General features: G+C 43.1%; 1 protein-coding gene across 6 annotated transcripts; it reads right to left on the bottom strand.

The window, feature by feature from the left end:
• Positions 1-667: 667 nt before the first annotated feature.
• On the bottom strand, positions 668-16,295 carry rif1 (replication timing regulatory factor 1). 6 transcript variants are annotated; one of them, XM_026376333.1, is made up of 36 exons: positions 15,989-16,295; positions 15,317-15,406; positions 15,013-15,145; positions 14,854-14,932; positions 14,634-14,730; positions 14,390-14,520; positions 14,216-14,310; positions 13,772-13,961; positions 13,498-13,590; positions 13,087-13,225; positions 12,842-12,993; positions 12,318-12,432; positions 12,033-12,209; positions 11,744-11,854; positions 11,553-11,615; positions 10,688-10,788; positions 10,449-10,535; positions 10,294-10,367; positions 10,005-10,185; positions 9,525-9,632; positions 9,246-9,395; positions 9,052-9,151; positions 8,679-8,968; positions 8,163-8,365; positions 7,768-7,861; positions 7,526-7,657; positions 7,143-7,285; positions 6,972-7,061; positions 6,828-6,882; positions 3,146-6,187; positions 2,930-3,055; positions 2,734-2,820; positions 2,287-2,402; positions 2,029-2,179; positions 1,813-1,939; positions 668-1,676 (listed from the first exon to the last, which is right to left on the bottom strand). In XM_026376333.1, the coding sequence occupies exons 3-36, from the start codon at positions 15,126-15,128 to the stop codon at positions 1,387-1,389; spliced, it is 7,305 nt and encodes a 2,434-aa protein (XP_026232118.1). In that variant the 5' UTR covers positions 15,129-15,145; positions 15,317-15,406; positions 15,989-16,295; the 3' UTR covers positions 668-1,386. The 6 variants fall into 6 exon arrangements, with proteins under 6 accessions (XP_026232118.1, XP_026232113.1, XP_026232115.1 ...); XM_026376328.1 differs by having other exon boundaries at positions 15,312-15,406; positions 16,092-16,295; XM_026376330.1 differs by having other exon boundaries at positions 16,092-16,295.
• Between the last annotated feature and the right edge of the window lie 698 nt (positions 16,296-16,993).

The following is a 16,993-nucleotide window of genomic DNA, read 5'->3' as shown; positions in this document are numbered from 1 at the left end:
TATCATTACTATATTTCCATTTACACTACAGGCTTTTAGCCAAGACCCTTGAAGTCTTATCAGCTTCTCCTAATTCTGCAAACTGACTGATGCTGATTCAGAGAGCGGCGGCACATTAAGATCAAATGTAAGAAACAATACAGGTAATTAAAAGAGAAATTTACTCACATTTATCATAGAAATTTGAAGTGTAGTCAAAGCGCTTTACATTCGCTCATTGATGCACACCGATATCAAATCTGCTGTGGAGCTGACCTGACCCACCGGGACAATATGGGGTTCAGTGTCATGTCCAGAGGACTTTGATAAGAGACGAGGAGCTGAGAATTGTTCAACCTTTCCCAAGATTCCTCTGCCTACATGTACCCCAGAGTGTGTCAATACACCATGACAATCACAGCTCCGTAGAGCCCGTTGAAAATACCACACGGATCAACAGAACTGTAAACCAACAACACACACATTATACATGGTTTATAACAACTGTTGAAAAACATTTCAGCTGAGATATTGAGCTACACGAGTGTTTCTATAAAGATACTGTACGGCAGAGTCAGGACTCATTTCTTTAAATTATATTTAGGAGCAGACGTTTCCACTCCCTTCTTGAGATGAGTAATGTTAATTTAAAAAGTTGAAAATGTAAGAGCACTTTAAAAGCTATAAATCAGTTTTGTCTTTTATTGACACATTTAAAACAAAATAAAGATGAAGTGCAGACTCTTTACTATCATCTACTTTAAGCTTCATTACAATAAAAATGTCACAGGATATTAAAAAGAGACAGGAAACATTTGCAAACTAAAAAAATTCTACACAAATGTACAAGAGCACTGAGGAGCATAAGTGTAAACAGCAAGAGGGGAATGACGTGACACCAGAAAAATGATATGTACAAGACTGGAATGGTCAGCAAACAGCAAGTGGAGCTATTTACTTCACTCAAACACAAACACACACACACTCAATTGTTGTCTTAGCATCAGTCCCTTATTGAAAAGTCTAGAGAAGGACAGCTGGAAATTGATAAGACTACAACTATTAAAAATTGTTTTTATCTTTTCACACAGCTCAAAAAGTGTGACTGTGCTTCTCTGTGAGTGTTTAAAATCATATGAGCTACCAACACCTCAAGTCAGAAGTGAAAACATGTTGCTAGCATTTGTTAAAATTAAGCAAAGACAAATCAAAAGGTGACGAAACTCCCACACATCCTGATTTAAAACCATAAAATCTGTAAGATCTGTTGATTTTACTCATCCATCAACACAAAGTCTGGATGCATTAAAGTTGAATGGCTGCCTTGTTTTCTCTGTTGCAGATCGTCTTGAATAGAGCCACGTGTGTCACGTGTAGCTGTCTGATCCAGCAGAAGCAGTAGTCTCTTCAGGGTTTGCCATCTGTGTGGCAGAGACGCGTCTGCAGCTCGACCACCACGCGACTCATCATGCCTCCTAGTTGATCGTGCAGCTGAACGAGCTGCTTTGGTGAGCAGTGACTGAGTTCTAGAGGCGTCATCCTGCACGTCAGGGCCTCCACCTCTGACAAGAGCCCGTCAGGGTGCAGCGGTCCTGCAGGTTCTTTTTCTGTGGCGTGTGTTTCAGGCGTCTCATGAGAGTAGCCGCCGTCGTCTTGCTTCCCGTCTGCAGGAGCTGGATCGTCCACCAGCTCTGTAGCTGCAAGTGGAAAGATGTGGTCATTAATGTAAAAGTAAAAGTGCAGGCAGTTTGATAAACTGACTTACTGACTTCATGTTTACTGTTCTCAGTTATCCAGATGCTAAACTGAGCCTTTATGACAGAGTTTACACACCTAGCGTCTCGCCTGAGGTCTTATCCTCGTCATCCTGGTTCTGAGGAGCACTGATCTCTTCTGGTTCAGAGGTCATCATCTCGGTTTCATCGAAACTCTTCAGCTCGTCACCACCTCGTCCTTTGCGCTAGAAGATCACAGTTCAGATGTCAAACAGAAGAGTTCACGTGCAAATATTGAGTCTAATTTGTCACAGCTTTCTATCTCCTGGTGTACCTGCTGCTCATAGATTTTAAGTGCCTTCTTGACATTCGAGATCTTCGGGGAACGAATTGGCAGAGTCTTGATTTCAGTGGGAGTTAGAGCGCTGAGGTCCCCTACTGTTTTGATGTTTCTGGCTCGAACAAGCTGCCCAAAACCACGTGACCTGTGAGGAGAACAAACAGATTTGCTTATTAATGCACTTCAGCAAAGGGTTCACATAGATTTAAAAGGGTAAATGTTTTCCTCTCAATAAGAGGGTGCTGTGCTCACCACATGTTGGAGGATATCTGGGGCAGCACAGCTTCTACAGGGGTGGAGCAGCCAACCAGTGCCGGATAGATGCAGTCCCTGGAGACAGGTCGAGGCTCTTGGCTCATTTCAGAAATCTGGGAAAGAGTTGGATGCATCATTAGGGCTGATGGCCTACTGCCCAAACTGTAAAACAACTCAAAGATGCACAAATCAATACTTCTGAGTGCAAATTCTAAATCTCAGCGAGTTTTTCTATGTTTTTTAACCAAGTAAGCTCTACAAAAGGTCTAAGAATATGAAGATTTGGCAGCTATCAAACAGAAAAATCTAGCAAATAAAGCCCCAGATGTTAATGTCATGCTGACATTCTGTGCAGTTAATCAGAACTACATCAGCTTGTTAAAGGGTTATTTAATCCTGAAGTGCCCCATCACTAAGAACATGGGGACAATAACGAGTGCCTACCAGGCATTTCTTGGAGCTCTTGTATCCTGGACTGTGCAGATTTCTGGGACTGAGGATCAACAAGCCCTTTGTCGGAGTAGTGACAAACTAGAATGAGAAAACAATCATGTTTCATCATAGGAGACCATTTGTTAAGAAAGATTTGGTTCAGGTGAATAAAATATGGAAACCAGCAACAACAGGGCATCATTCATACCTTAGGCTGTGGTAAACTAATTTTGGATCTTCTTGGTGAGCTGGTCCTGATAGCAGGGCTGCGGCGATCAATATCGTCTGCAGTTTCCTGCTGTTGGATTGGATCAGCAAATGAGACGCGTCTGGACTAAGATCAGAAAAATAAAGTCATTATTACAAACATTCACGAGTACTGGTTGTTGTGCATGTCGACCAATTTTGAAGAACAGTCCCTTACTTTGACAAGTGGTGAGGGAATCTCCTCCTCTAGTGGTCTCTTCTGACCCTTCTTAAGAATACTGGTCGATGGGGAGGCTGAAGGAGACCAGGTTCCTCTCGTCCTGCCACTGATGGGGCTTTGTGCGACATCTGGTCCTAAGACACCTTCCAAATCCTTCTGTTTTGCTGGAGAATCCTGAAAGACGTCTTTGTGTGTAGATTCTGAAGACATGGAAGCCATGTTATCAGACTTTGCCTCCTCTTCTTCCTGACACTCCAAAATATGGGATTTTCCATCTTCATCCTTCTCCTGCAGAGATGTGATCTCTTCCTCTCCACTGGCCTCGGTATGCTGCTTTGAGGCCGACAGTTCTTCATCCTTTGAAAGATTATCTTCAACATGTGGAGACTCTACCTGGTTTTCCGAATCTTGAACCGTGTTCTCCACTGGAAAAACTGCATGTTCTGGATGGTCGGAATCATCTTTTTGATCTTCCTCAGTTTTAGGCACGTCTTCAGCTTTCTCCGACGGCTCTGAGATCGGGAGCTTCTCTGACATCTCATCAGTGGACACCGGTGCGTCCACAGCAGACACCACAGGTGTGTCACAGGGCAACTTGTCCGGAACCTGTTCATCGCTAGCCTCATTTGATTCAAACACGTCTTCTTTGTCCCCACTCTCTTGCGAGGAGGTGTTGTCAACGTTTGTTTGACAGTCTTTTTCCTTTTGCTCCTTTGTATCTTCGTTCGCTGTTATGTCTCCAGTCTCCATTATTTCTGGAGCAACGGGTACTGAGGCATCAACCCCTACCTCCATTGGCGTTTCATCATTACTTTGCTCCTCAATGTTTCCCGCTAGCTGGAGCAATTCAGAACCGTGCAGATTTTGGCTCTTCAGTGAATCACCTACATCTGAATCTTTAGCTTCAAAGCTCTGTGTATTTGTCCTTTGAGAATGATCAGTATTATCTTTTGCTGCATCAATATTAATTTTGTCTGTGGATTCAATGGTGAGAGGACTCGGAAGAGATGCCCGAGGTTTCCTTCCTCTCTTTCGGGGCATAGGGGAACTCTCTCTGGCCTCCGAAGATTCAGATTCAGACGTCTCCACATTAGCTACTAAAGATCTTCGTCTTGAGTATCTGCCCCTGCCTTGGGAGGACTCTGATCCTGTACTATCCTGTGACTGAGAACCCTCTGGGGTTGAGCCCGGACTTGATTTTGACAGCTCCTCTTGCACTTTGCTCCTTCTGGTCCTACCTCCAATTCTGGAGTCCGGCTCACCAACAGCTGGCACAGGTGTCTGAGAATTAGACCGACTCTGCCTTCCTAATGAATCCTTCCTTCCGTCACTTTTGTCTTCAGACTCTTCTGTCTCAGATGAAGCCTTACTTCTTCTTGATCTACGCACAGACTGGCTATCAGAAGATGAAGGAGAAACCCCCGGAGAGTCCTCTTGACTAAGGCCGTCAACCATAACTTTTGTTGTCTTGTGTTTGTCTTTGACCAGCTCTTCATTGTCTGATTTGTTTGTTGTGCTTGTTCCATCTTGGGACTCTTCATGTGCTGGAGAGGAAGTGAGTAACTGAGCATCCCTCTTTTCAGCTTTGGTCTCCTCTAAAACCTCAGACTCCTGAGATTTGACATCAGTTTGCAGAGAAGTTAAAATTTGAGAATCATCCTGTGGCTGATCGTCTTTTTTAGTCTGCTCTACATGATCAACCTCTTGGGATTCATCACCAGGAGTGGGGATCTGAGTGTCTTTCTTTAGCTGGTGATCCTTTTCAATCTGGTCTAAAAGCTCAATCCCACAGGTGGAGGTTTGACTGGACTCTTTCTCAGGTGAAACCTTTTCCTTCAGTCTACCATCTTCCTTGATTTCCATTGATGTCTTGCTCTGTCTTCTGCGCCTACCCTGTGACTGGCTTTCGTAATCAGACTGCGAGTCAGTTTGACTGGACTCGTGCTCTCGAGTGCTTCTCCTTTTGGGCTGGTGTTTATCAAGGAAATTATCTGAACTTCTGTACAGTTTCATCTTCTTGTGTGATCTGCTCTCAGAATTGGTTTGGCTGGACTCACTCTTGTCTCTCTGAGCCCTTGATCGTAGTCTCTCTCTGCCACTGTCCTCTTCAGCAGCCTGCTTACTTCTTGTGTTTGGTCTGCTTTGTGCTGGAGAATCACTTTTAGGCTCTAATCCAGAGCGTCTCCTTTTAAATTGAGTATATTTTTCGTCACGTTCCTCTGGGTCTTCTCCAGGCAGCAGAGGTCTGACTCTGTGGCGTCCAGACCGTCTAGGTTCACCTGGAGAAGTGTGGTTCAAAGAGGATTGGGAATCATCCAGAGATTGGTCTGACTCCTCCTCTTGGCTTAAGGGCTTCATTTCTTCGGATGTGGAAGACATTTTTGTAGCCTCTTTCCTCTCAACCTCACTTTGAGTGTCTGGGATAACATCTTCATCCTCAGTTGTGTCACTGGGCATTCGATCAATCAGCCTTACCGGCTCACTTTTCAGCACAGAGTCTTTTGGCCTTCGAGGGGACTCTGGGGTATCATTCACAGGATGCTGCGAGTTACTTTTTCCTGCGTCAGTGGACTGAGAATCCTGAGAGTTTGGCTCAGTGGATGTCTTTGAATCCAGGGTGGATGGTGTGTTGTTGGTATTGTAGTGTTGTTGGCTACTGGACGTCTTTACGAGGGGACCAGTAAATCTAGTCGCACTGCTGGGGCTGGCAGGTTTTCCCTCGGCATATTTCTCCAGTGTGATAAAAGACTGACGGCGACTATTTGGTTTCTGCGGAGTCCCCGAGACCAAATCTGAAGAGGAAGAGATGTTAGGACTTGTGCGTTCTTCAGATTTCATGTCCACACCTTCTGCTTTCTCATCATTTTTGGCATCATCCTCCATGGAAACATCTGTAGACTCTGGGATCACCTCTTCCTGATGGGGTTTTTCTGCCACAGTCTCTGTTGCTTTTGGGCTAGCATAGTCTTGTGTCTCTTTTGATAGAACTTCAGGGTCAGGGCCTTCAGGTTCCTCAATTTCCATTTCTTCCTGAGGAACCTGTAAGAGACCAAAAAACTAAAAACACTTTTCTACAATATCCGTTTTTACAGCTCTGTAATAACAGTGTAGTATCAAGGTAATAACCATGTTACACAGGGTGTAATGTTTATGTTAAATAGGGGGTAATATTATGTAATAACTAGTAGATGGTTAAAAATGCGACTAAGCCGCAAAACCAGACACATAAGCCCCAGAAACGTATAGATGGAAGGTCTGGATTCTGCTTTTTGAAACTGTATTTTACCTTTTTACAAGTCATTTTCCTGGATTTTCTTTGGTGTCAGTGTGAGTTATAATATGCATTATGTGTAACACTGGGATAAAGCAAGACTACAGCTGTGTTGACTTTAAATAGAGGCTGGTTTGAAATCACCACTTGGATAGGCTGTGTGATACTGACAAAGGCCTAATTCTGAAGAGACCACACAATCTGCCTCTTCTTCATTAACGTTACAAATGCTGTAGTAATGAACCTGTAGTATTATTTTAACTGGAGATTTTACAAATAAATACTGAAACATCAGTTTCTATGTTGTATTTTATCTATAGTAGCATAAATAAATAAAACAGAATGAAACAGGACAAAACAAGCCCCAGTGGAGTCTTTCCTATTTCCTAAGTGTGAGTGTTTCATTACCGTGCCAGGAGCTTCTTCAGTAACCTTCTCCGCTTGTTCTGTTGGCACTTTTTCTCTGTGGAGAAATTGTTAATTATATGACTGCAGTCTTTTCATGAGAGCAGGTATTTATCTTGATTACAGTGGTGGATTGGTAGAACTTACGAAGAGTCCTCTTGGCTCTGAGTGTACTGGGTGAAAACCGTGGAATCCAGAGAAGCATCCAGGTTGTTGTACATGGCAGGGATGTCAACCCTGTTCCAACAATAACATCAGCTTCACACAAGCGGCAACCTTTACATTTGTTTTATTGTGATGTGCAAAGACAAATCTGACCTTTTAGTCCTTTTTACTTCTTTCTGGTGCTCAGTTAAAACTCTCTCCTTTGTCTCCGGTGGAATGAAGACAAAGTCAATAGAGGCTTCTTCCTCCAAAACCTCTCTGCGAGGAGGTTTGGGAGAGCCAAAGTCCAGCTTTGTCTGTGGAGGAAAATAAAATAACACAATGGAAACTAGTTGTGCCAAGGTGGAATAATCAGAAAACAAAATACATGGGTGCCTAATCAAATGCATGGGCACAATATACTTCCAATTATTGAAGCATGGGCGATTATCATCTTCAAAATAAAAAAGAAGGACAACTTTAAATTCTTTTTCACACCAGATATTTCCCATGAGTAACATCCTGTCCCTTGTGATCTGGTTTGAGTCTCAACTTACAGAAACTGGCTTGGAGGTTTTTGGGGATGCCCAGTCCTTCAGCTCTGCAGTCTTTCCTAGCAGCGAGTCTCTCTTCCCCACAGATGAAACAGGCATCCCACTAAGCTTGGTCTCCAACTGGGAACTCTCACTCTGCAGGAACAGACAAGATCAGCTACAAAGAGAAAAAAGGCAGCAAGGAAACCAATAATATGGTAAAACCACATCATTAATGTGAAAGCAGGTTGTTTGTGGAAACTCACTGAATACGGTCCACTGAGCTCATCAGAAACAGTGACAACCTCAAAGCCAGGAAGAATGATCGGGGTCTTCTGCTTCACTTGGCTTAGTATTGGCCTGTGTCAACAAAATTGATTGAGACTGCATTAAACCCACATAAAGTGAATTCATTCTTACTTTTAGTAGTTTGTTATCTTATGCAAATCTGACGTCTAGATTAAAAAGAGAACTGACTCTTAAGAAGAACACAACACAAGAAGGCACAACTTCCATAGGAACAGCACAAAATCCCCCTCATTCATATCTAACAGACGCTATGATCTCTAATAATAATAATAATAATAATAATAATAATAATAACAATAATAATAATAATAATAACAACAATAATAACAATAACAAAAAAAATCCTCTTCACCTGATCTCGTCAGGATAGTCGAGGCTGACTGAGTTGGAGAAGGTGGAGTTCCAGAAGTGGGTGACTGAAGTGCGGATATGTTTGCTCTTGTGGGGAAACAACACACACAGCAGGGGAGACAGCAGAGCCAGGAGGTCGTCGTTATAGGCAAAGGTAGAGCGGCTCTGCAGGCAGCCAAAGATCTCACTGACCAGCTTCTCCAGCTGCAGTAGAAAGGTGGAGAAAAGAAAGCATTTACTGCCTGTAAACTCAGATCATCCAATGAACATTAATTCATATATTCCTTCACACATCATTAGTAAGTAATCTGTGCGGTTCTAAATGAGTGAAGACGTAATGAGAAGCACAAGAATAGAAAAATGACTGAAAGCTTGTTGGTTAGCATTTATGAGCCATTTGAAAATAAAATAACCTGAGGTGTCATTTTACAGACTGATGGAGCAGTACTAGTTCTAATTCGTGGACATTGTCTCTTTTGCACATCACACATTGTGAAGTCAAATTCTCTGTACCCACTTTTGCTAGAAGCTGTGAGGTGAACCTGGGTGGCTCACTGCCTGCCTGTCTGTAGAACTGGGTGAGAGGCTGAATCAGAGAAGTCAGAGCCTCCTGGACGGCATTGGCAAGGGCGAGGTTGGTGAAGAGAGCAGACAGAATGGAGACCAGGGAAGTTCCTGTGGCTTCTGAAGAACCCTCGGGACCCTCCAGATAAACCTCAAGACATTGCACCAGCAGGGACTGGAACGTGGACAGATTCCCCAGAGCCTTGTTCCTCTTTCTCATCCAGTTTACAGGAGTGTGAGGAGCTGGAAGAAACCAAAGAGAACGAGTGAATCTTTTAGTTAATTTACAAGTAAACACTAAAAATATGTTTAGCTTAAATTCTTACACTTGAGCTTTTGCTGGAACTGAGACGTGTACGGTGAGAAGTCCACACTCTCAACCATGACTTGAAGGATGTTTGCAACAGCATTTAATGTTGAAGGAACCTGGAGGATCAGACAACATCAGTACGGCGAAGCACGATTTAAACTAACAGAAGCATCATGAGTAGTTATGGTGGTTTTCCTCTAATCTACTCACCTTTAAGGCATCTTTATCTATTGAAGCAGCCATCTTTGCACAGAACTCCTCACAGCAGATGTTCTCCTCAGCTGTGACCACCAGCGCCGAGCAGCGGGCAAAAACTTTGTACAGCTTGGACCACGCAGACAGCATCGACTTCTGTGTCACCTGGATAAAATACAGGCATCAAAAACAGGCTGCTCCCTCTTGTGCTAGTGAACTGGATTTTGGATTGAATGGACTGCTGCTGGGTAAACCGTTCTCAGTGACAAATGTGAAATATTAAGACAAACATACCTGCTGCAGCGATGTGCCATATATTAGGTGTGTAACAGGGAACAACAGGGCAGAGTGCATGGCGCTGAAGTTGTGCTCCAGAGCGTCACCTTGATTAACTTCATTAGACTGTAAGGGAGGAGGAGAAAAACAAACAAACAAAACTGAAATTCATTTTTCTCTGCTGGAATCAGGTTCATGTCAAAGGAGCTCAGCTCTGATATGTAACCAGGTTACACTCCACTTTCTGAAATAAGCTGATTTCTGTGGTTAAAGTATGAGATAAGAGAAACTTTTTCCCCAGGTTCAGCAGATATGTTTGCTATGCATGTAAGCTTTGTAGTTTATTCCCAGGTGTTTGGTTTGAGAGAGTTTATTCTTTGCAACTTAACTCTAAACTTTCTTTAAATCTCACCTCATCCGTTAAAAATTAATTGATTGGTTTGACAAATCCGCAGATTAATTTGTTTTAAACTAAATAACATCGGGCAATAAACCTACCTGTGTGATGGTGTCAGTGAGCGTGCTGACCACTACGCTCCACATCCTCCACAGCTGCTCCTTGTTCTGCAGAGAGCCAGCGCTGTTTCTGATGGCACCGAGCACCGCTTCCGCAAACGCCAGAGGGGAAGTGGGACCCGACAAGCCGCATCCCACCAGCTTTTGAAGGCACTGAAAAAACCTGCAGACGGAAAGGCATCATCATAGGAGTTTTTAAGTAATATACAATAAACTCCAGATGTGATCACAGATTGCTGTAAATCAATCGATGGTAAGTGTGAGGACCCACCTCTCGTCTTCAATGTAGGCTGGGAGCATGCTGCTGTTGTAAAGCAGAAGGATGAGAAACAGAGCTGGAGTTCCCTGGGGAAAGAAATAAAGCATTTACCTGTGCTCTTTATGAAGATTTGCTATAAATATGTAGTAAACAGTTTGAACACTCACGTTTAGCACATCCATCTTGCCCACTTGGTAGGAGGCAGAACCAAGAACTCTGTGGGGAATCACTTTGACTGTAGCCTCAAACAGGGTCTATAAAAAAACAGCATTAATAATATTCAAATGTATTCATAGTGGGGTTAATAGTACATGTTTCATACACTTTGATCACCTGAATGAAATCATGTAAAACACTTAGGGGGCAGGGTTAAGTGAAAAGATCTGGGTCCTGATCTTGGTCTTACCAGGACTCTGGCTGCAGGCAGAGCTTCTGAGGTGACGATGCTCTGCAGGGCCTGAAGCATCAGCGTGAGAACTTCACAGCCCTGACGATCCTTTTTGCTGCCTACCGACGGAACCAGAGCAGAAATTGGACTCAAACTCTCCACACACATTTATAAAAGAGGCTAAAAAGAATGTGGGGGTTTTACAGATGAGCGTCATCATTGGGGAAAAACCCCTCAGTGTTTTTTCTCATCACAGCAACCCAGAGCACGAGGGTCTGAATGCTCCGACTTAAACTGATGAAGTGACAGTGGGTGAGGCAGGAGACGAGGACGAAGTCTCACTGGTCCTCCTCTCACACTACAGTGCTCAGACCCAACCACAGTACTCTATGTGGTGCTGAAAGGCTGGACCCACAACTTTAAGAGCCCACCCTGCTGATCAGCAGCCACAACATTAAAAATTATGATTTAATACAACATTAACTAAAGTCTCTTAATTCCAAGTGATCTGTTTGTGTTGGCAGCTAAATGTATATATTGCTGTTGTGACAAAAGCTGCTCTGCAGAAGTCTTTAAGATCCAACACATTTAAGAAGATACTAATGGAACTACAGGCTCTTTGTGAAACATGACATCTTCTCGCAGCATGTTGTCAAATTAGTTCACTCATAAACATCACTCACTGCCCTACAAAGAATAAAACCAACAGAAAAATGAGCAGCAAACGTTTCTAATGGCAAATTAGAAGAGTTTAATAACTATAACTACTCCTGGAGTTTGGATTAGATACTTAGAAAGACATCTGCAGCACACCTTCTTTGTCTTCTTTAAACATAACTACTTAGCTACTGGAGAGCAAAATAGGGAAGACATCAGCTCTTACCAGACTCTATGGTTAAGTTGACAAACCGGGCGAGACTTGTCCACATGACAGCCAAGAGGGAATCTGTACAAAATAGATGTATATTGATTTACATCTCTGCTTCACATGTAGTTTGGAGGCTCATATTACTTAATTGTCTTTTCCCAAAATAGTTTGAGGAAATGTAATAATCAACTAAATCTGGTGTTTACCTGGAGCCTCTTTGCCAATGTTTATGAAACCATCTCTGATGCTGGAGGTGAGCACAACAGCATGTTTAGTGAAAGATGACGCACCAGAGAGGAGTGGGTGCTTCAAGGGCTCTGGAAAGAAAAGGAGGCACAGTGGACTGTGTGATTTTAAATAAAACCCAACCTGATTTTTTTTTTGCAAAACTAAAATATAAAGCAACATTTACTATCACCATGTGCCAGTGGAGGTTAAGGCAAATTGACAACTGTTGAACAAGACAAACTGTTGTTGCATGTTCAAGACTCTCACCGAGACTCAGGATGAGTTTGTTCTTTGCTGCGACAGCAGCCGCCTCTGGTCCTAGGAAATAGTGAAGTAACATCTCCAGGGCCAGTAGCTGGATGGAGGGGAAGGTGGAGGGCACCTGCATGCTGGAGCTCAGGCTCATCCGAGATGTGTTGGCTGGGCTGTTGAAGCTTGGAGCGCCTGCAGCATTAGGAAAGAATGTACTAATCTCCACCAATGTCACTGTTGCCTGGTCTAGTGTGTGATTTAGGGCACTGACAAGTCAAGGTGAAATTCATGTAAGCATACCTGTTTTGGGTGTTCCAGGTGTAGTGGCCCCATTTTGGGCCACTGCTCTTGAAGGAGTGCCTGGAACAGAAGGGGAGTCAGAGCCGATGGTGCACTGGAGCAGAGGTACAGAAACCTGGAGAAAGACAAATAGTGTTCAGTCAAACCAACGTTTGATCCTTTTAAAAACAAAAATAAAATAAAAAGAACTTAAAACATCACATCTCAGACGTCCAGTATCATAAACAGTCTTTAGATCAACATTTTGAAAATTTAGTAAGATTTTGCACTGAACTACTGTTCATTCACTACAGTGAAGTTTGCTGTATTTATTTACAAAAAAAAACTTAATTTAATCCGTTTTGGAATAACACTGTAACATAACAAAATGTGGAAAAGGTTAAGCACTGTAATAATGTTTTTATTCTGTAAACATGGACAGACCAACTACTAAACTGTACAATCACATATTCGTTAATAAAACAAGATTTAATCTCTAAAAAGTCGCCAGTTTAATCTAATATTTTGACAGGTGAATATCTGACCTGATCAAAGTTGGACGACAAGTTGGGCCCGAGCTGGACCACCAGGTACCACCAGACCTCCACCTTTGTGAGCATCAGGGCTTCTGTCCTGACGTGGATGGATGTGAGGGGCTGCATCAGGAGCTTCATACGTTTGGCGCTGCACAGGATGTCTTCAGGGTTCAAATACAGACGTGTGAATCAGAATGAACTGAAGGTGAAACAGGATTTGTCTCAGTATGTGACTAACTGACTAAGCTGCTGACCTGGATTGAGGGCAAAGTTGTCAATGAGGCTCTTCCAAGCGATGAAAGCGATCTTCTTGATGGTAGCAGAGGAGCTGCGGAAACCGAGTTCCTCTAGATGCAGCAGAGAGTTGATGAAAGGACCTCCTCTGTGCAGGAGCTGTGTGGGAAATAAATTTTGTTTTGATGTGACCAGTTGAAAATCTGTTTATAAAAGCAGCAGCGTGTGTATATAGTAAGAACATTTTTGAAGTGTGTAATAAGACTAAGGTGGAGTGGGACACCAGTCACACAGCTGGTGCTTCAATCCCCAGAGTCCTTGGGCAAGGCAGTGAACTGCCCTCGCTGCTATATGATATGTGAAAAACTGTCTCATTCATCTACATGCAACATGTTCAGTAAGTCAATAACAGCCACATAAAAATGCTTTACCTTCCCGAGCAGTTTCACAAATAAGGGCCAGAGCTTCAGGACGTTCGCTTCATTCTTGGACATAAAAAGCTTCTGCAGCTCAGGGATCAGTTTCTGTGAGAACAAACAGAGTTCAGCACTAGAACAAATAACTATGGAATGGACTGGAACAAGGAAAAACACATTTTTAATATTACCTTCTACCTCCTCATGAAGAGCAACAGTTTTAAGATCACCTTTGAGCATAAATAAAAACCTTGTTACCAACACTGACACACATACTGTAGGTACTTACTGAGGACATCATTGGCTCGATGACAGCTGCCACCTCCGTCTGTTTTTCTAGAAGCAGGGGCATGCCCATTTCCATTGCTGCTGCAGCACGCAGACGCACCTTGGAGGCAGAATGGATGACCAGAGGAATAACGAGCTTTGCCCACTGTACCGCTCCTTCACACATTTGGGTTGGCACCTGCTCCAGCATCCTTTAAAGAAAACAAGAACCAGAAGGAACCCATTTCAATGCAACAACATAAAATAATCACAAATTATCTGTTGTTCCAGCATGAACTGTCTAATACATACGATAAGAGTTCAGAGTTCACTGACTGGTACAGTAAGAGCCGTGTACAGCAAGCAGCTGTATGACAGTAAATAAGCCGCGTCATGAATACCAAGATCTATGTAAGAGGAATCTGATTCATGCAGGTCACAGATTTTTGAACTATTGCTCTTTTACCTGATGACGACATTTAAGGCCTCATGCTCCATCACCACAGACTGGATGTCCTCTCTGCTCCACACACTCTCCAGAGCTGCCAGTATAGACGGCACCTGAGTGGAAGAAGGGACACGGATCAGCACGGCAGCAGTGTGACACCATTCACCTCAGTAAAACTCTTCTGATGCTCACATTTTTGGCAATCACATGTGAAGGAAAGCTCTGTTTGGAGATGACCCATAACGCTCGGGTGCATGTGTTCTTGTCTGTGGACTTCAACACCAGTGAGCAAAGTGCTGACAGTGTCTCTGCTGCAAAGGTTTCTGGAGAACAAATAGAATAAAATCACTGCTGGCAGCAATGTTCTAATTATATTATTTAATCCAAACTGGTGATGATGTAGTGATAATGATGTATAAAACATAAAATGCTGTACCAGGCACTTCGGAGACTACATGGGAATGGTACACACAGAACCCTAGTGCTTGGAGGGCAGCTTGGCTCAGCTCTGCATTCGGACTGTTCACGTGAGCCTGGACACAACATAAGAACACTTTTACAGTAATAATCACGGATGCTAAAATATTTCAATTACATGTGGGAGATTTTAGGAATCTCCTATTCTTTATGTTGGAATGTTGTGCAGAAGGACTCACCAATATGGCTTTACCCAAACGAGAAAAGTGCTTTTCAACTGCAGGGAGAAACTGGCGACCTTCCTCTCCACTGAGCCGACTGCAAAGGCAAAAGAAATGCAATTCTCTTCCTTGTATTCACCAACACACTCAGATAGTTGAAGACCAGTGGTGACTTACTTGGCGATGGTGAGGTAGGCATCTGTTTGCTCGGACTGTCCAGTGGTGCTGTCCTCCAGAGACTCCAGCAGAGGGAGGAAGCTGGAGGTGCTGGGAGGCCCTGCTGTGGCCATCATTATTACTCACCTCAACACTGTCGTCCAAAACAAAATAAGAGCGTGAGAACAATGGAGAGCAGACATAATGTATATTTTAGTAAGTAATGATTGCTTTAATAAATGTAACAGATCTCGTGAAATGGGCAATACGTCTTTAAAATGTTTTAATACACGAGTATGCATGCAATTAAGCAACTACACCTCACAGAGATGCCAGACTGAATAAAAATAAGCCAGGATGAAGAACCTCAGTGAGATTTATGCTGAGCTGGGTTCACCCTCCACTGTATCCAGAGCTGTAAGAGAGGACACAAAAATAAGAACCTGTAAAGTTATGCAAAATTATGCAACATTACAAACAAATAACCAACATGTGGTTCATCAATAATCATTTATTAGTTGCTTATAATTTGCATAAGAAACTGCATCTGCATAATAAAAAGTGAACTATTCTCCTCTTAATTTGAGTGGAGTAAATGTTGTATAAGCACCTCATGATTTTACTTTAGAGTAATTTGTACATAATACAGATGCTCTTGTAAACACCTTAGGCCATCATCACATCAGCCCCATTAAGCCCCTGTCCTCTCGGACACCCAGAGGAACCAAAACAAGACCAAGTCCAGCTCTAAAAACCACCCAGCTGAACTTTTACAAACTATTATCACAGCCTATACGACTTATATAAGGACATGCAAACACTCAGAGACCTCCGCTTTGGACGCAGCGACAGCAACTAGCTTGTGAACTAGCTTGGTAAAGTTAGCAGCGTTAGCAGGCTGCATGTCTCTAGCTAGCAAAGTTCCATGCACACACACACACAGCTGGGCGACACGGCTGCTAACAGCGCGGTGACCCCTCTTCACCTCCCTGCTCACCTGTCTGCAACAAGGTGGTCGTTTAAAGTGGCCGACGAGCAAACACTCAGCTAACAAACTCCTGTTTACAGGTTCGTGAACACAACACGAACCGAGCGCTCACCTCGGAGGAAGTCGAGGCGACGCAGAAACACCATGAGCGCCGATAAACGCACCTTCTGCCCGCTTCGCGTTCAAACGTGTCCGACTCTTAAACGTTTCTTTACTTTTTCTTAACTTTATATTTTCTCCTCCTTCTTCTGCTGCGCTGCTTCTTCTGCTGTTGCCCCGCGAAATCGGTGGCGCCAAACCACCACGCCGACGTACAAAATTCCCTCTGACCCCTTACGTCACATCCGGGTCCGCCTGTTCTGCGCCTTAAAGTTTTCTCCATCACTTCGCTTCAGTTTTTAAAATAAAGTTTGTAAAACAGCTTTAGTTGATGGAACATTTCTCATCTTGTCCTATAAATATGAGCTGTTTACAGTTTTTCTTCTTTACTTCATGAATCTGGGATCTACCTGATCACACAGGTGTCAAAATTAAAAAAACTTCATTAATCCCACAGGGAAATAGTTTGGCCTTGTTACAGTAGTTCTCAACACAGACAGAAAGAAAGGAAACCACAACCAGGAGAGATCCACGACAACACAAATACAGAACATCAATACGGAGAACTCAGTATATACACTCAGTTCTCTGTATAGATTGATGGCCACTGGTAGAAAGGATCTCCTGTGGAGTTCTGTGCGTCACATCTTTTTCACACCATCCTTTCAGATCAGTAACTGAACATGCCATCAACAGACCCCAAACTTTATTGTATTAACATCGTCAGACAAAAGAGAAGAGAGCCTACAAATTAGCAGCTGATAGAAATGACTTATGTACTACTGCTGTTGACAAGAAATGATCTTATTGAAATGGCAGATTAACTATTAAACGTCACATAAGAGAAGGAGGCAGAGAAAGATTGGGTGCAACAAATAACTTGCTGGTTTTGTGTGTGTCTGCTATTGCATGGTA

The sequence above is a fragment of the Anabas testudineus genome, chromosome 21 (assembly GCF_900324465.2).
Source record: "Anabas testudineus chromosome 21, fAnaTes1.2, whole genome shotgun sequence".
NCBI lineage: Eukaryota > Metazoa > Chordata > Actinopteri > Anabantiformes > Anabantidae > Anabas > Anabas testudineus.
Note: the sequence above shows the minus strand (reverse complement) of the source record. Positions and strands in the feature narration are given on the sequence as shown.